At 38.5% G+C, this 24,202-nt stretch overlaps 1 protein-coding gene across 2 annotated transcripts in view; it reads right to left on the bottom strand.

Annotated features, from left to right (window-relative positions):
• Positions 1-24,202, bottom strand: part of LOC105569860 (acetylcholine receptor subunit alpha-like) — a 191,924-nt gene that overhangs the window by 5,616 nt on the left and 162,106 nt on the right. For both annotated transcript variants that reach the window (XM_012026637.1, XM_012026638.1), the window contains one exon: positions 254-400. In XM_012026637.1, the coding sequence (XP_011882027.1) occupies positions 254-400 (147 nt within the window). The remainder of the gene's footprint in view (positions 1-253; positions 401-24,202) is intronic.

The following is a 24,202-nucleotide window of genomic DNA, read 5'->3' as shown; positions in this document are numbered from 1 at the left end:
CAGCGGCTTATTCATTATTTATTTCTTTATACATTTACCATATTTTAATATCTTCTCTAATCTTCGATGCTAAAATGTATCGATAAAAAAAGTTTGCAATGAAAATTTCTCCCTTCGATAAATTTCAATTTAATCAAATAAGAATTAAGAAAACTTTGTTTCGTATTACATTTCCTGTTAGGAAAACAGGAATAAATAATTCACATACGTATCTTTGGATAATATCCATTCTGCGATTATATTTTATACCAACCTGCTGGTTTCGAATTTATATTGAGGCCTCCTCATGACTAGAAGTCGCGGAAGAATGTGTATGAAAACTCTCTTCACCCAGGGTGCCATTTTGTGCGTCTGTGGTGAACGGAAGTGAACGTTGAGGACGACCACGGTAACGCATATACTGAAAACATAAAGAAACAAAGTCAGATCAGTCATATAATATTTTATAAGCAGGTTTAGGAAGAGCTCGTTGCTTATAACGAAGTTACAGTTACTTTTAGCGAAAACACTGTAACTAGATACTTATAAAATAATTTTCCCAACCTTGATTATAAGTAATTCATGAAATAAGCGTCAGCAACATATTTTGTCGTTATGTATCACAAGAATATCCACAATAATGTAAATAACATTCAGTTATATAACACGCCTTTGATCGAACGTAATTTAGAAACCAACTTTGTTGCGTACATTAAGGATTAGCATGGAAATGTTAATCCGACCAGTCGCACTCAATTTGCGATTATTGCAGCCCCAAAAGTAATACATATTGTATCCGTTTCGCATGGCAATGTTGATTAGAAGCCGACTGCAAAATTATTACCTACGACACTTAATGGAGGGGAATTCTAATGAAATTATTAATAAACCCTACTTCATTACGGCCAAGATTTTAATCCCCGTTAAGTCGGAGAAGAAGACTTGCTGCACATAGTGGACCATACGGTGCAATTATAGTTGCACAAGCTTTTCAAACCCCGCGGTGTAAAGCGCTTTGTTATGTTGATGGAAGCTAGTTTCCAGAAAAGAGAGAAACTTAAAAAAAACAACGAATTAAATTGTAATTGTCCGCGTGGCATACTATTATGTATATGGAGCAAGTCCTGAGGTTTAAGCAGATTAGAGGTTCCTTTACGGCGGATAACATCCAGAAGTTGTGAGAAAATGATGGATGTTTGCCAATTATGGATTTCAACTTGTGGAAACTTTACAAAATTTCCATTTCTGCCCCCCACGCGCGCCGTTATTTAATATCTTCCGCGAACGGCGATAATTTCGTAGTTTTACGGCACTGTCCGTTCTCGAAATCGGTCGTCGGGTCACGCGAGTTCATCGCGGCGCGAACGGAGGCAAATTGCCATAACGTACAACCAGAATTGATCTCGAAGGCAGAACGGAATGTAAATCTCACGAGACTATTCATAACGCAGATCTATTCGGCGATGGGAGATTCGGGCTGGGCAAAGGACAGGCCGCGGTTTAAATTGGATCCACTTCCTTTGACACGGCTTCAAACCATTTATCGGTTCGGGCTACGTCGCCGCAGCGACGTAAATTCCCGATCCCCCACGTCTGTTCGCTTTTTATCATTCCCGACGAGCTCGCGCGTTAGTCATTCCGGCAAAATGTGCCATAATGCTCGCGTATTAGGCGTTCTCCAAGCTATCTTCGCTCCAAACGTGTAATCCCGTACGACGGGGACGTGATAAGAAAGACATTTCCGGCAAAACACTATATAATCGCCAATTTTGAGATGAATTTCATAAGAATAAACCTTTTTTTTAAATAAAACGATCAGCTATTGTGTAAAATTTTTACATAAATTATGTCTTCTACTCTTTACCTCTTCGATGTAATAAGATATCCATTTTAATATCGTATTTTTAAGTTCAGCTCAACCTCTCAAATATCGCGTTTTAAATTTCCATAAATTATACATCGAGATGAAAGAGTCCACCATTTGACATGATGGACGTTTGCCAGTTAGATTTTGAGAGAAATTTCGGAAATATGTACGCAATCGTATAGATAATCAAGACTACTGCCAGATCGAAAATGAGTACACCAGGCTAATGCCAAGGATGCCACGCGCGGAATCTCGCACACATCCTAACGGAAATTCATAATGGTGCCGTTCCGAGGAGAGCGAAGTGATCCTCTTGAAATTCCACGGTGAGATGGGAAATTTGGCGCTATATATACGGTGTGGCAGGCGTTGCGCATTTCTTCGCGATTATAAATTCCTCTCAAGCTCAATCTCTTATCTTAGAAAGAAGACGCCCCTTCTTATTTATACCTCTTCAACTTTCTGCGTTAATACACCGTGACAATTAAACCTCAAAGTTAGGATACGCGCCCGTGAAAATTAAGCGATTAAAAGATAAAAACGTGCCAGTTTATTTACAAGACGCGCCGCGCCGCATTAACGTCTATAATTCTTCGAGTCTTTCAATCGCACGTAGCTTAACAGCTACCAATATCTCGGTGCTGCGGAACGAGCGGCATTCTTTTCTATTTGTTCCGCAACGTCCGCAATCACGGCAAGTGCGCAACACCTAAGCGAGACGCGCTGTACGTCTCAGGATTCAGCTCCACGGGTGGCTGGAGCCCAGCCTCGGTGAACGCTGCTACTGATTAATGTGTCACACCTACTGCATCCTTGCAGCGTCCGAAGCTATTAGGAGGTTTCCACACACAGCCGGCCACACACGCACGCATACATCTACACACACACACACACACACACTGGGAAGACACGTGACTTCCACTCAAACAACGGCCCGCATGCTGTCGGCCCAATTCGCCAATTTGCTGACTCCCTCGTCTTCAAGGAGACCCGCCGCTTTTCTCTTCGTTGCCCAAGTAGATCGCGCCATCGATTCAACCGGGGTGCGTCTTAGGGCACGAGACTATACCGCGCCCCTGTGGAAACACGTTCAACGTCCTCCACGTTCGATAATGGCTGACACTCGAGATTCGCTTTCAAGTTTCAAATCGGTGGACTTCAAACGTTTCGATGTCACATCCACGCCCTGCTATTATTTTATTTCCAAATTTCCTCTCGGGGGATTCGCAATTCCTCTCTGGACCACGATATTTTCATACATGCGTCTTCATTCGCGCATTTCGTGGGATGGAAATATTTTTTCTCGTTAGGAAGATAATGCATACGCGAAAGGATTAATTCTTTTTAGATAATGTTGTTTAAGACATTAATAATATTATACAGGGTGTCCCAGGAGGAAATATCAATATTCTGGGAGATAATAGTATCGGTCATTTTAAGCAAAAATGTTCGTATGAATATATGTCCCATTCTCCACTGGTTCCGAGATAAAGCTATTTGAACACCCTGCATATGAGGTTATTATAGTAATTGTGTTTATAATAATATATTTTATAAAATAATTATAATTATTACAGGAATATCATATACACGGAGAGAACTTTTCTTCACTTTACCCTGAAAATCATGTAATCGTAGGACAACATGGCATTTCAAAGAATTTCATGAGAGTTTATTGAAATTTTCCCATACATTTTACTAGTAGAATGTATAGAAAAATTTCAAAAACACTCACAAAGTAGTTCTCTAAAATGCCACGTTGTCCCACGATTACATAATTTTCAGGGTAAATTTTAAGAGAAAGTTCTCTACGTGTACAGTACCGGCCAAAATTGTATCTTTCGATCCTTTGAACATATAACTTTTAAAGTATACGAATGACAAACTCGAAAATCATGGTGTACTTTGTCCAATTTTCTCACTCGTCATATAGGTACAAGATGAACTTGTTATCAGGTTTCGACTGTAAAATTTTTAGCACATTCGATGCACTTTGACGAAAGTTATGCTCAGAAAACCTAAAGGTGATACAATTTTGGCCGGTACTGTATGTACAGTGGGTTTAGTTAAATACTTTTATTCTGTAGTGCGTTGAGTCTCGGAAATTTGTGCATCTAATTAAGAAGAACTTCTGTAAGGCGCACAACGTTGAGCGCAAAAATTGCGCCAAAAGTTGCGCCATTAAGAAGAGCCGTCTTCATTAATATCAGCTTCGTGAAACGGGAGAGGCCTTGAAGGAAAAGCTCGAATATCAAATATTTTCTTGGAAATAATAACTCGCAATGGCTGCCGGATGGTTGTTACGCAGTTTCCTTTTTCCTTCCCTCGTTTCTTCTTTTTCCTCTCATTGAGGGCCAAATCCGCTCCAGAGGTAAGTAATCTTCATCTCGCGCTCGTCCTGGCTCGACTTGGCCGCGTAATCCAGAGAAATATTGCAAATTCGAGAGCTACCAGGGAGTAAAAAGCCTTTCGCTGTTCTAAGACGTTCGCGGACGTGGAATGAATCGTGAAATCGCGGGACGCTCCTCTACCGATTCTCCGAGCAAAGGGCCATTAAGTCTCGGATGCGCGTAGTCTATTGCTCGCATTTGCCAGTGTGTATCTGAGAAGAAGAAATATGTTCTTCCACTCGCGCCACCGCGGTTCGCGCTGTGCGAGCTAACGCGCTGAAGGCCAATTTACATACGTACTCTTTGCGTTCGAATTAAAGTACCCTCTCGCCACTGGCAAGACCCGGCGATAAAAACGCACGTCTGGAGCAACGCCATTTTTTATTGCTCTGAACAAAATTAAATGACGTTACGCTTCGTGCCTCAGAGCTCCCCTAACGTGGAAGTGGAAAGTGGGACGTCGTGCGTGTGGTTCTTTGGAACTTTGGTGAAACGCAAAGTTCCCTTGCGTCGAAGGGGACACTTTCGACCTTCTCTGCGAATCGGCCGCGTCATGCCGAGGAGAAGCGACGTCCTACAAATTTCCAAGTCGCTTCATCATCGTCGGCCATCAGTCACGTAGAAAAGAACGTTGCGCGAGACGGGACTAAAGGGTCCGAGGAAGCTTTACAAAAAAATATGGGGAAAACGCGGAAGGAAGTTTATGAAAAATGTGGGAGATCGCGGGAGAAAAAGTGCCGGTTGAAAGGTACGGGTGTAAAACCGCGCGACAATAGTAATAACGAGAGTTTTCGACATTAGGCTTTTCAAAGACGACGAGGACCGATGAATTATTATCGTGCGATGTAATTTTTTAAAACGTTATTCACCGTATGGTCAAAATTTTCCCCAGAGTAGAGTTACGAACAATCCAAATAATTCGATTACTAATTGTGGGCCCCAAGATGAGTTGCTAACTGTCTTTTTTTTCCCAGAGTGTCTAAATGATTCTAATTTTTAAATTCATTGCGAAAAATTTACCTCAGCCAGGGTTTGAACCTGGACCTCCCTCTCGCTAGGCGAGCGTCTCACCAATTCGACCATCGAGGCATGTAGACGCCTGCCTAGTGAGAGGGAGGTCCAGGTTCAAACCCTGCACTGAAAAAAATTTCTGGTTGAATATGGACGAATCAGATAATTCCTTTAGGATTTACCAGAATTTCTGTAGGATTACAGGAATTCTGGTAAATCCTAAAGGAATTCTGGTAAATCCTAAAGGAATTATCTGATTCGTCCATATTCAACCAGAAATTTTTTTCAGTGTGGCCTTATATCCTTTATTGCTTCGTATCTGTAATTATTTATTGTCATACTATTGCATCGTATCCCCGATGATCTAATAAGACGAGGAAGAAACTGCGGAGATACACAAATCAAGAAGCGATTACACCTTCCGGGACCAGCGGTATATTCTCGGAAGCGACGAACGGAGCCCATAGCTGCGAAGCTACAACACGGGCCGGGGGTTGGGCCAGGCGCAGGATGTAACCTACATCCGTATGATGCATTACATCGGCGCGCTTCCGACATCCGCGCGTTTTCTTCGTCGCGAACTCTACGCCCTTTCGGCGAATCGAAATATTTCTTCGCGGGATCTCCCGGACCGTCCTCCGCGGGTCTGTGACCCACTTCGCCAATTCATGTGCAACCGGCACGTACTCTTGTCTCGCGACCGTTCATCTTCGGGGCGACGACCGCATGAATCGTAATCACGTTCGAAAAAGCCGTTCACGTATCTCGAGCACGTAGACCGGCGAGTGACCGGAAGGGAGGGCACCTCCGCGGAGGGGGTCTCTCGCCCGGCCGAACTGCAACGGCAAGTTTCCGCGGCGCGGCACCGTGAGATGCTTCTCAACAAAGTTTTCGGGAGAAAAAGCCGGAGAAGGGGACAGATAAGTGCCGCATACTCTGTGTTTTTTGCCGTTCCGTTATATCCCGCCCGGAGATGCGGAAGAGCGATTAAAGTTACCGGCGCTATCGAGCCGTATTGTCCGCTGTGTTAACGTAGGAAAAAGTTGATCCCTTCAAACTCCCGGTCAGACGATCGAATGCTTTATCTAATAACACTGTAGCACTGCGATAGTCCGCAGTTAATCTCTGCGTTCGTTTCGTTTTATCGCGATACACAAGCCGTTATTGTATAGCAAATTTTAGAGAGAGATAAAAGTCATTATTGAATCACTGAAATGGTAAGATGTTCAAATTTAACACTTGGTTGCCACATTGACAACTCAAAGGGCCGGTTTTTCCAACCTCTTGGTAAGATAAGTAATAGTTGAAGTATGTCTTTCTTTGCGTAATTTGAAGGAAAAATAAAGACCTGACTCGGATTTTCATTTTCTGATTAACTGTTAACCAGAGAGGTTATAGTCTCTCCATCTGTTTTTATATTAACTAAGGAGAGATAGAGAATCGACTAATTTCTGGTTAACAATTTACCAGAAAATGAAAAACCAGGCTTATATGATTTAACTATTGGTTGACTTACCAAGAGATTGGGACAATTGAGCCTTTTCAAGTATCTTTCAAGTAAAAGTAGTGCTACTGGCGCCATGTTTACTTCAAAGTAGTAATTTTTATTTTTATTTTTGTCTTTTTTCCAAAATTGCTATTTTTTCAATATTCCTTTTCAACATGCCAGTTCGAATATTAATTTTATATAATGAAAATCTATTTTTCAGTGTGAAGTTTACATCATTTTTTTTCAAAGTAAATATAATTAAGGTGGCTCCTGCATAAACTGACCGAAAGTAGAAAAAAATTGAAATTTAAGTATGTTACAGCTATAAGTTTTATCTATCAGTACGCGAAACTTTAGACCCGGTCGCCGATGAAATAAAAGAAAGAAACAATGTTAAAGTTGAACTTTTTAACATCCCAGTAAACACAAAGTAACAGTTACGTAAATATTATAATTTCCCACTCAACAAGATAAATGTAACATAACACCCGTGTTATGTTATATTTACATTGTTAAGTGGGAAATTATAATATTGATGTTACGTAACCATTGAAACTAAACATATTTTACATAATTTTACATAAATATAATCTAAACAATATTACTTGGTGTTCACTGGGATTACTCGCTGATTACACGCTGAAGCACTTTGAGGGTTAATATTAGTTTATAGAAAAAGTAGATCTCAATAAAAAACAAGATAAACATAATAAATGTGTATTACAAGGATTCAAATGCGTTATTAAATATGTGAAGTCATCGACCTCTGCAAGTAAATACTTATTAGTAAAGTCGAACGATACAATGTTTTGAGAAACAGCTCTTTAAGACTCGACAACATATTTTTAAGCATGTTTTTAAATGTGCGTGTATCACCAAGCATATCAATGTTTGATTATGCATTTGATTAATAATGCATCAAGTGATATTTTTTTTAATGAAAAAGTCATATGAATTTACAAAAATAAAAGGGGCCCCACCAAAACACCCATACCAACCGCTCCTTCGTGCAGGAGCCACGTTAATAGTTTTTAAACAGCAGCTTATTGAAGATTGGCTCAGGTCAAATTGACTCAGTGTGACGGACTCGTTCGAAAATAAAGGCGTGACAACCCAGTGTTAACTAGTTTACACGCTCTAATTTTTCAGTGACCTACTAATTAATTAACTAGTCACTGAAAATTTCTTCTTCTTTCAAGTGACTTTTTTAAGACACTGCTTCTCACAGAAAGAACGCAACGACTCTGCAGAAGCTCCAATACGTGCAATCGGCTTTTTGTTATAAGCGTTAGCAGAATTTATATATAATATTCAAGTTAATGCATCCAAGCAGAATTTCCTCACGTTGTCTCGTGGAAAATGAAACGTTTAACGTTTAAATTAAATGAACATTCTGCGTTTTCTTATTAGTGGTTTACCAATAGTTTAATTAAAGTTTCCAAACAGGCGCAAGGGAATATATCCGTTCACCGCGAACGATTATATCGCGAGACCGATACGACGCGACCAAATTTTATTTCTGAATAGACTCCCACCCGACGACGTAAGGAGTGTCCATATTTGCTGATGCGCGCGTATCCGCTGTTATCCGTCGGTAAATATTGAATTCGCAAATGAAACGTAAACGTATTAATTCAGGTTAATGCATTCCGGTTGGTGCGGTCCCGAGGTCTTTAGCGAAATTATTTATCGACCGCCGCAACATCGCTGGAAATTGCATCGTGCCTCGGAGTTGCAATGGAATTCATTATATCGCGATTGAAAATATAAAAGACAATACAAACGCGGAAATAAATCGATAAAAACGACGGGTCTGCCTTTCGAACTAACACAGTTGAAAAACTTGGAAAAGATTCGTCTCGATTGCTCAATCTATGTATCGACGATTAACCTATGCATACATGCACAGTTTTTTGTATTTTTACATGCATATATGTATAAAAAAATACATAAAATTTTGTGCAAAGCTCAGGTAATTAATTTAAACGTATTATGAATATACTGAGAAATATATTTAAAAAAAAGAATATTCTTCTTCTGAAAATATGTTTAGTTTCAACGTGAAAATCTTGAAGTAAGATTATATCGTGTCAAAGGAAGAAAAACTTACTTGAATGAAGCAATTTAAATAATTCAATAAAGAAAAAAATATATGCTTACCATTTAAGAATAATTTTCTCGAATGGAAATGAAACAGCATTGATGAACAAAAATGTCAAATGAACAACATTGAATATAACATATTTTCAAATCGTAAGTTATCATAATTAAAATGATTTTATTGTCAAAATAATTATGTGCATTCTTGAAGTGACAATTATACTATTTAAATAAGACTGTAATATTGTTGAAATATAGAATCTTTAAATGCTTCTAAGGAGATTACAGATTGTTGCGTATATGCGAAACAATAAACGCGTTAATTTGAGTACACAAGAGTCGATCCGACACTTTTTCTTTCCTGTGTATTTTTCAATATTCAAAATTACAAAAGTCTCGGGTCGAGATGTGCAATTCTAAAAATCGCTACAACGCGAAGGCCAAAGTAGTTTAGTACAAGCTCGGTACTTTGTACTGCTACGAGGAACAGGGAGATCGGAGGAAATAGTACCGCGATTCAAGGATCGCGAAAGTTCGCCGTCGTTTAATGCGTCGATCGACACCGGCGATGGGCCCCGCGGCCAGGGTCCGAGTTTCGAACTTGCTTGAAGTTCGGATGCGGTCCTATCGGAAGCGTGGGCACGTAGAAACTTTCTCGCCCTTTTCGCTCGGGTCTCTTTTTCCACCGTGTTGTCCACGTTACCTCGGCCGGACGATGTATCGGCTCGCGGCTTCCCTTTCACCCCCTTCGCCCTCCCCCTCGCCCCCTACGTACGGTTAGGTATTTCTTCCTTCGTTTTTCGCGTCGGCGACGCGGCAACTGAGTTCTGAACTTGTTCAGAATATTTTTCCGCTCGCGCCGTTCATATTGGACGCTGCCGGGCAATAACGTTTTTCAGGCCGGTCCCTTGCGCGGTAATAAATCCTGCACGATCGCCATTGAATGTTTAATAACGCGGTATATCCCATGAGCATTATTGCGACGTCGATAGAGATCTGGTAATTTCATTTAATGCGATGCAGCATTTCCATTAAAAAACCAATGCGCCGTTTGGGCATAAAGTTTTACATGTGGGGTATCGGTGAGAGGATGTGTTTTTCGATCACAATCGTCAATATGAAAATTATCATTTATCGAGATAGCTTGATTAATATAGAAATCCGATACTGTTAGTACGCTGGTTCTTCTTACTGGCACCGATTGCCGGAATTATAGAGACGTAGTCGAAGATTAATTTTGGGAGATTGCAAAGGTTTCACTTCGTTAATGGACAATGCGTTGATCGTATCGCTATTCATTCGTATTTGTCATAAATCTTCTTGTCACGAGCCGGTATCGGTTTCGAGAAGTGCTTCGTCGTTTTAGTCGCTCAATCACTGTAGCTGGCATCCGAGAAGAACGATGGCTATTCGGGAAAGAACGTACCATCTTTTATTCCTCATCTTTTTGCTCTATCAATCCGTACTTGAATTTAACCCGTTGTGAATCGGCTGTCTATCGGGTTCGTAAGAAACCTCGGTGGATTTTTCTCCAAATTTTGGGAAAACATCGCCAAGACATTGTTATTGAAAAAAATTGTTCGGTGTTAATAAATATTAATAGTAATTAATATATTCGCGATATGTCTCTCTCTCTTTCTTTTCCATTCTCTTCCGGCTTATTACTTTATAAATATTCCCGTAAATTTTAGGAAGATGGAAATGTAATACAATTATTACAATTGTGTTTTAACATAAAATTTCCACGGAAATTATATATTTAAACACTTCATACCGAATTCTCTCACATAAACTCTTGAAATAGCAGTTTCGTTAATTCTATTATAAAAGAATGACAGTCGAATTCTTTCGACAGTTTCTGCCATTTTTAACTTGCAATTAACATATGCGGTGAATACATCCCTACTCTTTTTATCCCGAGACTTATCTTGGACGTTTTCTATCAGTGTCGCATCTAAGATCCCTGAAAGTGAATCGACGTTTGCGCCTCGTCGCCCTCTCGTCGCATTTTGACATAAAGACGCCGTCGCGCGAACGAAACTTTTAATAGAGAGGTTGACACGAGCTGGAACGTCGCTGCCGCTTACAAGCGTGACAAGTCGGAGAGAGCGGCACTCAAGGCGATGAAATTTACTTAGCAAGAGTAACGACATCACTGTCCACTCGGAAAAGACACTCGACGAACGGGAGCGAGTCAGGTATCAGAGAATAGCGAAATACAAGAGAAGGGAATCTGAAGCTGGTTTGTGCATTCAGCTCTAATGAGCTGAGATTTCAGCAGTGATCAATTTACACGAACTTCCGTTAAAAATTATTGGCGAAACAGGAACCATAAAGGCCGGCTTGAAATAAATTGCAAATAATTTAACTTAAACTCTTGAGACATTCGTGCTGTCGTAAATAAATTCTAAATTGTAAATCAATTGCAAGGATATAGCTCTTAAATTATTTTGCATTATCATAAATTACATAGTACTGTTGTGTTCTTTCGGTGTGGCGAGATCTGCTATTTCCAAGTTTAGTTTGAGATATCGTTGGATTTTGCTCACCAAGTTTTATACTGTGGAAAATTTTGTTATCGGGAAAAGTTATGATTTATTTGTATCTATTAATCGATCAAGCAGTAACATATTGCGTCATAAAATTGGTTTTCTATCTCTTGTATAAGATTTATGATTTTGTCATGTAAAAGGGTTTCATAAAATAAAACGATTTCATATAAAATAAAACGATACTCTGTGTACAAAACGAGGAAATAATTCGCCAGAGAATCCCAGAGGAAGAGCTAATACTTGCATATAAAAAACGCATCAGATATAATATGCATTTAAAAGTTAATGGCTTTCCCTCGTTAAGACGAGCGAGCTGTTTAACAAATTCGCCGCGCGAAATAAATTTTCACGGCGAATCTCATTGTTTGCTTTAATCGCGCACTAAGTTTGCAGTGACGTTAATATCTCCATGTTCGTAAATTTCCGCGGATATTTTAGTGCTCATTATAAATCGCCCCGAATCACATTATCGCGCGCATCAGCAGAGAAAAAAGAACGGACTCGCGCGTTCCATTTTCGAGCGTCGTTAAAGCCTTTATAAGACGGTCGGGTGTTGAATTATCGAGATACACCTCGATTCCCCGGGAGACGATGCTGTAATCGCGCAGACGGGAATGCAACGCCGGTATTTATAGCGAATGCATTTTCCATCGCGATTGTAAAATCCCGACGAGTTGCGCGATCTCACCTCGGACCATTTACGAACGTCCATTTGCATCTCACACGCGAGATGCCCGCGTCTATAAAGCGCAAGCACGTATATATCGCACGTTGCCATCAATTAGGAAGTTTCATCGGGTTTTATCGACGCTTTAGCATCAAATTTCACAGGCAATAATTTGCAAATTATGCGGCGAATAAAATTGTAACGTTAAAAGATATATTAATCCTTCTAATGAAATTCATTCGGAATTTATAAAAAGACATTTGACTACCTTTCCAAGTTTACAGTTAATATAAAAATAAAAATAAATATATTCTCGAACGTAGTCATGATGTAATTTCCTTTTTCTGTTCGCTCAATATGTCTGTCAGGATTAAAATTAATACTGTATTGCATTCTAATTTCATTAAAAGATGAGCCTTCATACAAACGCTAATGCCGTCTTAGTAAGTTAAATCAAGCGCGAGAGAAAGGCGCAAAGCGACAAAATTCAGTTACTTTGCCAGACTAATATCATTATTGCCCACTTGAACGAGTAGAAAAGCCCCGCGTAAGACGAGACAAGTGATTACTCGTGCGAGTCGTCGACCTCAATGCGACGGGTCTTTCACCCATATTAATATTTGCGCGAATGTCTTGACATGATAAATTAGTGAGATCTTGTCGAGTCGCGTCTCGAAATAGCTTATATGAACATTTTGCATCGATATCATTAACTAATTACTTTTGCAGCTGAAAAACAATTAAAAAATTTTATAGATATAGTATATAAAAAAAATAGATATATCGTTTCTCATACTTTTTATGCTACTATTTATTAAATAACAATATATCTGTACTTAATATTTTCATAAAAGTTTGGTTACTTTACACTTTTATAAATGAACAAATTTTGGCATTTGTAAATTAACTCTTTCAACTTTTATAATTATCCCATCTGTCTTAATTAAAACATAAATTTCACTCGAGATGGAATTAAAAGTATATTTGATGTGTAATGTAGTAAATAAAATTTGCAAAATACTTCAATTGGATTTTGCTTATTAAGTGTTAATTCATTTATTATATTAAAAATGTAAATTATTAATGTCAACTTATATATATATTTACTTAATATAATAATATCAACTTCAAAGAATTATTTTTGCTCTGCATTGGTAAAACATTTAATTTTGCACAATAAAATATTTGTTACCTTTATTATATTATATTTGATTAATATATTGTATGTCACGATAATATAAAGTAATAAAATAAAATAAAATGGTACATTTTCGATTAGTTGTATATTTCAGAGATCAGTGAACTTTATGTTAAAAAAATCACGACAATACGCACTTATTTCAAATAAGCTTTTTCGAGTAATAGAATGCTTTTGAATTCTCCTGCGACGACGCACTCACGTAATTTCCACTCAGTCCTGTATCAAGAAGCAGATGAAAGTTTAATGGACCGATGACTCAAAGGACTGAAGCTCGAGGCGAGACACTCTTAACCTTTTGCAGTTGCAAGTTTGATTTCTACTATATAAAGTGTAAATTTTAAGGAACCAATAAATAAGTACAACAAAAATCTTATTCTATTTCTTGCGTAACACGAAAGACATTATTATTACACCTTCCTTCAACCAAATGTAACTTTAAATGTATCAGATATTTTAGTGTCTTTAACAATCGTTTAATTCAGATTTTTGCCATACAAAACTTATTATAAATAAAATAAATGCAGGTATTCTCTCCCGACTATTACTTTTAAATCTGCTGTGAATCTGGCAGAACTTTTAGGAATAAACCGATTTCTCTGATGTATTTGCACAAGGAAGTTATCTCGCAGTATGATTTTCGCAATGATCGATTGAATTTAAGTATTAAGTTATTTCACGCTCCTATCGTTTTCATATTACGACGCAGTGCAGCACGTGGCAAGTCGGAGCACGTACACGTTACGGAAGTACAATATCGTGTACAGCGCGCAGCTGCGCGTTTCGGAAAACTCATACCTCTCGAACACAGTGACGTTTCTGCAGGCAGCATGGGTGGGATCATCCCTTACGAGTTTCGCTTATCGCGGAAAGGATTGCCGTGTCCTCCTGAACGCCGCGACGGGACGCGAAGGGGTAGTACCAGTCAACCGCAATCCGAGATAAACCTCGATAGCGGGTGCACGTAAGGATTTGTAGCCACCTATAGCTATATTCCCCGCACGAATTTTCGGCGCTATCATTCGCTCCGAGCTCCAATGAACTTGCTCGATAGCGAGACGAGCGGACAGAAAGTTTTCTCCGAAAAGCAGAATCTGGCGAGGACCGAGGAGTTTACTCGCTACGGGGTCAAGCGAGATAATTGAGCTTCCATAATTAAATGCAAAGTGTGAATATTAAATTTGGCGATATTTGTGCAATGATAAAATTATACAGAGTGTCCGGAAATTCGAGGATAATAAAATTGCAGCGCGAAAGTGTCGTAAAACTTAAGTAATGAAAGTGTATTCCAGTTTTTTAAATAAAGCAATGTTTTAAGTATATGAGAGTACATGACACAGAGTAGCAATACATAAGAGTTCGTCAAATTCCGGCGAGTGAGATAGCCTATGTTTCTCTCTCACTCGCGGGAATTTGACGAACTCTTGTGGCCAGTCTCTGATTACAGGATCTCTAGCTCTAATTGCTCGCGCCCGCCCCTCGCATGCCTTCCAAGCTCGGCCTACCGCTCTCTACACGCTCATTCGCTCAGACGTTTCAATAAATTATTCGATAATTATTGTGAATTTTATAAAATGGTACACGACTTTTCTTCTTAGTTTGACCCAATCTACCACCATTTTTCGTAGGGGTCTTCTTGTGTCAGACACCCTGTATACTTAAAGTAGTACTTTAGTTTTAAAAAATTACATGCACTTTTATTACTTAACTTTTTACGAACTTTCGTGCTGCAATTTTATTATCCTTGAATTTTGGAACATCCAGCATATACATGTATTAGTATTAATAAAAGAAAGAAAGAGGAAGAGAGAGAAAGAGAGAGGGAGAGAGAGATTAAAAAGTGAGTTGGTAAAGTTCTAATTACAACTATAAAAAGTAATCACCGTTATTTTAACAAATTTAAGATAAATAAGAGTCGTATAAAGAAATGTATTGCTAAAAATGTGAACTCACAAATTCAGTTTGAGCATTACTTTAGTTAACATAGAATATACTTTTGTAATCTACGCCATCTCTTTATTTTCATTCCCTTCGATCCGTGAAATCGGCAAATATCCTGTGCGATTTGGAACAGTGAACACGAATTGAAGTAGGGCATTAGATATTATCTATAGATATGTAATGATTCCAAAAATGGGACACGGGTAAAAAGTGCTTCAGACCATAAATCCGTTACGTGTTGAAAAAGGTAGCGTTTCCGTCGCTCGTTTTTATTTTCCAACCTTTCGCACTGAAAATTGTTCACTCGCTTGGGTAGCAATTTAGACCGAAAGTAGCTCGAGCTATCTCCCTGCCTGACGAGAATGAGGAAACGAAAGTGATGTTCAGACGAAAGACTCAGTTCGATTTCTTCCACTATTTCAGTACTTGCGATATCTCTCATTTATTCGCGAACTAGACGGATTCGTGAGAGAGTACAGGGTGTCTTGAAATAAAAAAATGTTAAGATCTTCATATGTAAGTGTAAAATACAAGTACTTTAAGATCGGTCTACTTAGATTATACGTCCAGTTAGTTTTTTAAATTTAAATAAATTGTTTAAATGATCAAAAAATGGAGAACAAATAGTTAGTATTTTCTTGTAAAGAAACATTAATTATTTTTGTATCTTAAATTGAAATAAACTGAAATTGATTCCTTTAAAAGAATTATTTACCAAGAAATTGCTTATAAGTTTGCTTATTTCTAACATTACATCTGTTAATGTTCTCTTAAATGTCTTATCGTGTAACACATTTCAATAAGGTTCATTAAAAGCTGCAGAGTAAAATTTTGTTAATTCGCGATATTCTAATTTGACATTCCAGTATCGACAGGACTGCCATTTTCTATTAAAGATCCATCGATGGTTTTAACACACCCCGTAGAGAACCGTATTTTTGTATGCAGACGTCGCGGCCTTCAAATTCGACACGCTTATGTAACTCGCATGCATTACGATCAGCAGTGCACGGGATTTTGATGGATATCCGGAAGAGCAAATAGAGCTCTCCTGGCATTGCGTGTCGCCAGGGATTTATGCCACTCTTTCTTCGCAGTTCCGGCGTTGTCTCGACGGTAACGGAAGATATCCGATGCTATTAGCATCAAGCTCGCTGCGAGTTCCGTAATAAACTCACATAGTAGAAAATACAATTGTATCGTTCAGAACAGAAAGCGTATGTGTAAGACAAAATCACATATAAAAGACATATTTGAAAAAAAATCTCTTTTAAGAGTGATATGAATTTTTCAGTAGGTTTTATGCCATTTTGCCGTAAAGTGGAGGCCTCTTAAAGTAAGTTTTTATTAAAAGAATTTTTTAAGCAGTTGCGCCTATCCATTGTTAACTGAGTCTCGGCCAAACGTTTCTTTCTGTTCCCACTGGTTCAATTCCCCGAATACATTCAACTTACACCATATTACGCAGGTATATTCTACTCGAATGGGAGCGAGGTGTGCAGTATAATTTTGCGGGACGCGTGCAATTTTACATTTAACTTAGGCCCAGTTTCACCAAAGTGGCTTAACTTTATTCTTACAGGTTTAATTCATTGTTTTGTCTCTTTCCGAGGGAACGGTTGATGGAAAGAGACAAAGGATGAACAGAGCTTTAAGCTTAAAATTAAGCGACGTTGGTGAAACCGGGTCTTAATCATTTAATTTGCGATTTCGCAAAAGTGCAGAAACCCGTGAAAATTCCGCGAGGAATATTTCAAGAACTTGCTGGGAAAGGGTTAATCCAAACCATGTACGTACGGTCTTGCGACAACTCGACACGTTATACGGCCGGTTGTGCCTTTACGTCAATTTTCGATGCCTCCACTTTGCTCGCGCGACTATAGAAATAGAGGAAAATATGACAATTCGCGCCCGAGAAATTCGTCTCGTCAATTGACGCGAATAGCTTCCGCGGGCATTACTCGCTCGAACGGGCGCGAAGGCAGTGCCGTCTGCCAATCGGCTGTAAGAAATAACGCTGCGATGCGTAACGAGATGCAAAATGTTAGAAAAGTGTATTCGCGCGCGTGCAAGATGGCCAGATGAGATCGTAAAGCCCGGACTTTACGAGCGACCTTAAAGCCCTCCTGCCTCCCCGATCGGGTAATTATGGTCTCCCATACGGGGGTCGCAGTTATTTCCCGGCCGCGCGTCGCGGCTTCAACGCCGCCCTCATTTTTCTCTACCCTCCCTCTCGTCCCCCCCGCATCTCCGGTCCCCGCGCAAATTAAATTCGATTATTATTCGGCTCCTGCGCGAGGATTCTCGTATATCATTCCCGCGCGCGAAAAATGGCTTCAACGCTTTCCGCGGAATAAGCGAAGACAGATAACCGCGCGGGAAATTCCTTATTCGCCAGGTTATTTAACGAGGAGATTGGCTTCCGCTTTTAAGGGATTATAAAGAACGAAATGGCCGCGAATTGGACATATTCGATTAATCTTACGGTAGAATTCACAGCATTGTAACGGGGTATCTAAGTGATATTAACTTTCGTAAATCTGTCATGTTGTAATTAAATTTTTCTTTTAAAAGAAGATAATGACATTTCGCGTAATCCTGCAATTTGCTTCATTTTATATAGTTATTTGTTTAATCCTCTCATTGTGTGAATATACAGGGTGTTATGTAATACCCGTCTCGCCTCTTATTTGCGGATAGAACGGACTAGACTAAGTCGAAAAGTCCTCTACCACTTTGCAATTTTCGAAATAACGAATTTATTAATGATTAAAAATCATTCTGAGGCCCAGACATTAATGAATAAGACTGTACATAGAAGCAATAAACGCTTTAGCAAGCTCTTTTAAAAAATAGAAATCTTCCTGGTATTTTAGATTCAGTACAGTATAATAATTTTGAAAGGGTTTAATTTTGTCTAAGGCTGCATGTAGTAATTCGGTTTTTGAAGCAATCAATATATTCTGAAGACGTCAAGCGCGGCGATTCGAAAGCGATAAAGAAATTATTGCCTAAAGAAACACGATCGTTTCTCTTTCTCTTTATGTAATATCAGGCATATCGTCGTCCCGATTCTGAGCAGCAGGTGCATGACGCGATCGGTGCACTTAGGTGAGCCGGTATCGCGATTCGGAAATCGTGCCACGCTTAAATTGGATTCTGTTCCCGCAGGAACAGCCGAGGTTCGCGGTCGGCGAACGGAAGTCTGCCAGCACTACCTCCGCCTCGCATCTACCGGCTGGAATTTCCAATTTAGCTGTCCGGGATAAGGAGGCAACCATATTTAGAGCGGTCCTGGCATTAAATCGGGAACTCGGGGAGCGCCCTCGTGCCCCGTTTCTAGACGGCATCGATTTCCGGCTTGGAAAAGATTACGCAGTTGCTGCCGGATAGCTGTTGTCGTTTCAAATTTTTACGAGGGATTCGATTATTCAAATAACGTCATGTTCGAGCTGAAAATTTCCCAGATGTCAAACGTGATCGTCTGCTAATCAATCAATGTTACAATGCGCCAAGTTTAAGCCCGTTAATCGATATTTCGTATTTTCGCAAAAATTTTTACTTCTGCGATGGACTCTCGGATTTATGACAGGAGCATTTTCTCCCTTCGATAATTTCCATCGTGCGCAAGGGGTGGTTTAACTGCGCGATGACGAATGTATCGCGACAGCTCGCGGAAACGTATCCAACGAAGTCACGTCGGGGAAGTCGTGAAAGCCCTTTTTGCCCTTCCATCAAAACTTCACGCTTTACGACTGCGAAACGAGTTTTTGTCGGATGTGCAGATATTGCGGGCGTTCTTTATACGAGGCACAATCGCTGCAGACAATAGCGAAGTCTCGACTCTGCGTTCTTCACCGAAGTGCGCTTCTTCTTCTTCTTCTCTCGCTTTCCCCTCCCGCCTCTCTTGCCCGACTGCATCTCGCGCTGATTCCGGTTTATGAGGCTCAACGGAGGGAATACCTAAATGCCGTATTAAGTGATCGATATATCCCCGTGAAGAATGAATACAAATCTATCGAGACAGTTTCTTCAAAGCTCTTTCGTCGTAAATCAAACGCGTTCAGAATCTCCGAGTGTGCAGAAGTAAATGTTTCTTTTTCGTAAAGGCGCTAAATGTCGGTGTAACTTTAAATATTGATATTATGCGTGAAATATTATATCACAGATTAGAAATAATTCCTACGCGAAAATAATGTTACCGATATATTTGCCACGCGAACTAAATCGACGTAAGACGTAAGGAAGGGTTTTGCGCGCATAAAGTTACCGCGCTTTCGTCTCGCGATTCCGCGAGTTACACGAAATTAATCTTCTGGAGTGCGTTCGCACTCGGATGGGGTAGCGACTTGCATCGGTTAATCTAAAGTGCTTGACGGAAGTCCGGTAATTTCTTGAGCGCAGAAAACGAGGAATCGCGACAACTGACGCAACGACGTCGCCGGTCGTTAATAACGAGCGAGCGAGCAAGCGAAGCAACGAAATCGTCATGCTCCGGTTTACGACAATTTGTTGTCGGCGCTAAAGTCCCGGTTCGGGGCAACGGCGGCGAACCGCCGTGTTTGGACCGGGTCCAGGACGACTAGCGTAGATCGCCGCCGTCGCCTTTTTCTTTCCGCTCCATAAAGTGAATGTCGCGCTTTGCCGCTTTTGCCAGGCCGTGTCCCCGCGCCGCAGAACCGCGAGCTCTTCTTCATCGCTACTGTTCCGTGATTTCCCGCCTTTCCCCAAGATCGTTCCCTTCCGTCCACGCGAATACCTCGAAAACAATGCAATTTGCCAATAATATTCAGCGCACAAATTTGATAAATGTATTAGTACACGTCTCAAGTACCTATAGTATTTCACTGTGATACATTGAGCTAAAACTTTCCTGCATGTTAACACGTAAAGAAATAATAGAATAAACTTTTTTAATTCTTAGCAATGATTGAAATATGGCAATAAAGTCGTTTCAATCCTTCTAGTGTTTGGACAATTTGATTTCAATTGATTGACCATGTATATCGACTTGATCCATTCAATTTCTTTTACGAAGCAATGTGACGTTCTATGATTCCGACATTCGATTTCCCGGAATATTCTGCATGTACAATATATAGTTTTGGAAGCGATAAAATGTGAGCTTACGCCTAGAAAAAAGTTTAAAATCAAACAAATTTTCTTTGAATTTTGACCTTACTGGACGTTTATTTAATTTCAAAGAAATTATTTCTTTAAAATTAAGTAACATTTTATTTGATTCAGACTGAGATTTTTCAGAAAATTTATATCTATTTTTTCAAATCTAGCAAATGTTTTAGCAGAAGTAAATAAAAATTTGGTAGATTCAAAGAAACATGATTTCAACATATCTCATTTGTTTAACCTAAATAAATCTTTTTCTGGGTGAAATGGAACTGTATAATAGACACGGCACGCTTTATAAAGTAAAGCAGAAAGCGAAAACATTACACTGATTTATCGTTACATAACGCAGGTACAGTTCGTTTTTCATCGTTTTGCTCTTTAATCCTGTGTCTTTGGCCTGGTTAGTTCGGAAAAGCAGAGCCGAGAACATATCGTGCCGTGGCGCCGCGTAAAAATGGCGAGGTGGAGAAACCGGCTCGTTAGTTAAATGTCGCCGGTATGAAGCCGGCAAATGCCGCCATTAATATTGAAACGAGGTTCCTTTGAAAAGGACTGCGCGTACGCTAGTCGCCCGAGATATTTTCAAAGGGGTGTGAATACACACACTTCTAAAATTGATGCCGAAATGTCGACGACCGGGCTGACCGGTATATCAAGTATCCGGAAATAACGCGAGTGCCATAGAAAAGTACGGCTCTATACGTTCTATACCTGCCCCTTCTTTCGCGCTTACTCCGTTAAAAATTCATCAATTTTTAATTGCAAGTTATGATACGAGTTTTAATGTACAAATATCTTATTTGTAATAAATGTTATAATTTATCTGCTCTCTCAAAAGTGTTAATTAATAATTGCTGTAATGAGAGAAACGTCATCCATGTACAGCACAAGGTAACCAAGAAACGATTAACGTAGTTTAAACACTTTAAATAGGTTTGTTATCATAGAAGAATACTATTTAATATAAAAAGATATAAACTTATATAAAAGAGTTTTAATTTTTTGTTAAACAAATTGTGACTTAGAGATCATTTCGACAATTATCGGCAGAAATCTATTCTGAAATCCACTCTCAAATCTTTCGTGAGAACAGCAAAACTGTGATGTATTATTAATCGTTGACCCGTACTACTTTCCGATTACGCAAAAATTCGATTAATCCTTCCGCGAATTTAATTATCGTCAAAACCAATGATTTCCTGGCAAGCGAATCGAAGCGAGTCGAAGACAAACATCAACTCTTATCAACCTGAGAAGTTTGGGGATTAGTTTCATATTTGCTCAATCTGCGGGCGCGCGGATTATGGTTTGGCTTTGAGCAGAAATTTCGCACTTGGAGCTTCGTATGTTTTTAACGGAAGTTTTAAGTTAAAAATTACATTTTAGAAATAGAGCCTAATCGAAGCATACAATTCGGTATGTTTTATATAGAATTTTGTAAAAGTTGCTCGGCCTTAAAATGATTTAAATAACATAATTAAATTTTGGACCATTATACCAATTTTTGTATCACAGTCATCGCTAATATTTTTCGTTTATTACAACTACAGCAATAGATACTAATTAATTAATCAATTAATCTCTATAAAAACTTTGTTACATTGTTATAATATAAAATAATTGATATATTATCGTCATTGTCATTTATGATGCTCATTGTCACTGCGAAGTTAAAGAACAATCGTTTTTATGATACCTAGCTTGATTCGCTTAAACATCCGCATGACGCAGTGAAGTAGCTTGTCTGTTTCATTTCTACGATAACCCAGATTCGAAAACAAAAAGCTACTGTTTGCCGCACGGTATCGCAGGGGCGGATCTTCATCATCCGATGGTTTTCGAGCACTCGAAAACGCAACGGGAAATGAAGAAACATACAAGAAAATTGTATCGTTCTCGCAAACTGTATGCAACGTAAAAGATTATATGAAATGGTGTCAATTGCAAATGTTTTGCAAGTTATTATCGTAAAATGCGAATGTACAGATAGATACCTGTTTATAGATACCTCTTCAAAGCTACGATAATAAATTATTCATAAAAATAAAACATTATTTACCGCGTAAAAGTTCCGAGTTATTTTTTGCGTTGAAATGATGAATTAATTTATTACATTTTAAATCTTTTTAATAACATAGTAATATTAATTCAAAATTTGAATACATGTCATTAATTATATCATGTATGTATGTAATAGGTTACGAAATATGAACAGGCTAGATTGTAAATTTTTAATTAACTGAAAGAGACCATCGCTTTTTGCATAGCATTAAATTGTATCGCACAGCATTAAAATGTTTACGAAAGCATTGAGCAAAATTATATATTGAATACAACAATGTCCGATGCTATTAATGGTATACACGTGCGTTTATACAATTTTATTCATTTTATTAATTAATCCCTGACAAACAGCAAATAGATAAACAAATATTTGTTCAGTGAATATTTCCCATATACGGAAATTTATACTGGAAAATGGAGAGAGATCGAAAAAGATAGCATTTTCATTGTAATTGGTAAACACGCTGCATATACATATGTGTACCTTACACCGAGATTCTCACGTTTGATATTAATTAATTATCTCTTGACCAACAACCATTATCATGACGTTCCACGAGAAACGATATCGTATATAATTTGTGATATAAACAAAGAACTTGGTTTAAAATTTTACAAAATTACTGTCGCCAGTACATAAGCGATTTGTCGACCGACCATCAGCGTAAACGCGATTGAAAATTACGTCAAAATAATCGATTATTTTACGTTCTCTCATATCTCAAAAGGATTATTCTTAAAGATTGGAAATGACAATTTATTATCTTTGAAAATTATGGACACTCTAATCATATAATGCGACAATTCAACTGAATAAAGCTTCATGAACGCAGAGAGATTTCTTTATTTTGTACGCAAAACGTTCTTTGGGATAAAAAACAAATTAAAGTTCAAATTAATTAAGCAAGCACTGAGTTGGATTATTAGCAGCAGATTGGCAAAGGGTGTCGTCAGCATAAATGAGTATGTACCCGTAACCGGGACGAGAAGTCGGATGAGAAAAATCACTAACGACGACTTCACTCGGCTAAAAATGCTACTTAAATGTGATGCGATTTAGACTTCATGTAGTATAAACTTTTGCTTCAAATGTAATATTTTCTTTAATTTCTTCAAAGTTTTGTTATGATATAAAATTTATATTCTCTGTTAAAGTTATAAAAACCAGAAGAAAAATCAATTAAAAAAATTTAGATTCGTATTTATAATTGTTATATGAATTTTTCAAATTTATAGAATATACATATACAATCAGAATAAAGCCTCATTTCTCGTGACACATAAGAGTGTCTATATTAAGACACTCTATATTTAAAAATTAAAAATTAAATTAAATTTTCTAAATAAATATAAAAAGCGAACGATTATTTCCAGAAAACTTGACATTAAAGTGTTCAACGATTATAGAACGTTTCGCAAAATTGCGAAATACGCGATAAGAAACTTATTGAATCTTATTATTAAACGTATTTGTCTCACGTAATATAAAGCTATCAATAAATAAGAATAAATATATTATGTAAACTTAGGATGTAAATTAAGCTTGTTTGTTATAACAATAAATTTAATTAGCGTTTTAATTAACTACCTATTAGTGTACTTTTTATTATAATATACAGGGTGAGTCTTTCCATATCCGACAAAATTTTTGAGAAGGTAGAACGGATCGAGATGAACGGAAAAGTCCTGTACCATTTTGCAATTTTCGTAATAGTTAACGAGTAATTAATTATTAAAAATCGTTGTCTTAGGCTGGCCTACCGCCCAATTCGAGCGCGTGGCGAGATGTGCGCATAGCAATATCGATCGCCGAG

This window comes from Vollenhovia emeryi, unplaced genomic scaffold (assembly GCF_000949405.1).
Source record: "Vollenhovia emeryi isolate VEMERY1.0 unplaced genomic scaffold, V.emery_V1.0 DF939122.1, whole genome shotgun sequence".
Taxonomy (NCBI): domain Eukaryota; kingdom Metazoa; phylum Arthropoda; class Insecta; order Hymenoptera; family Formicidae; genus Vollenhovia; species Vollenhovia emeryi.
This window is presented reverse-complemented; position numbering and strand designations above follow the sequence as displayed.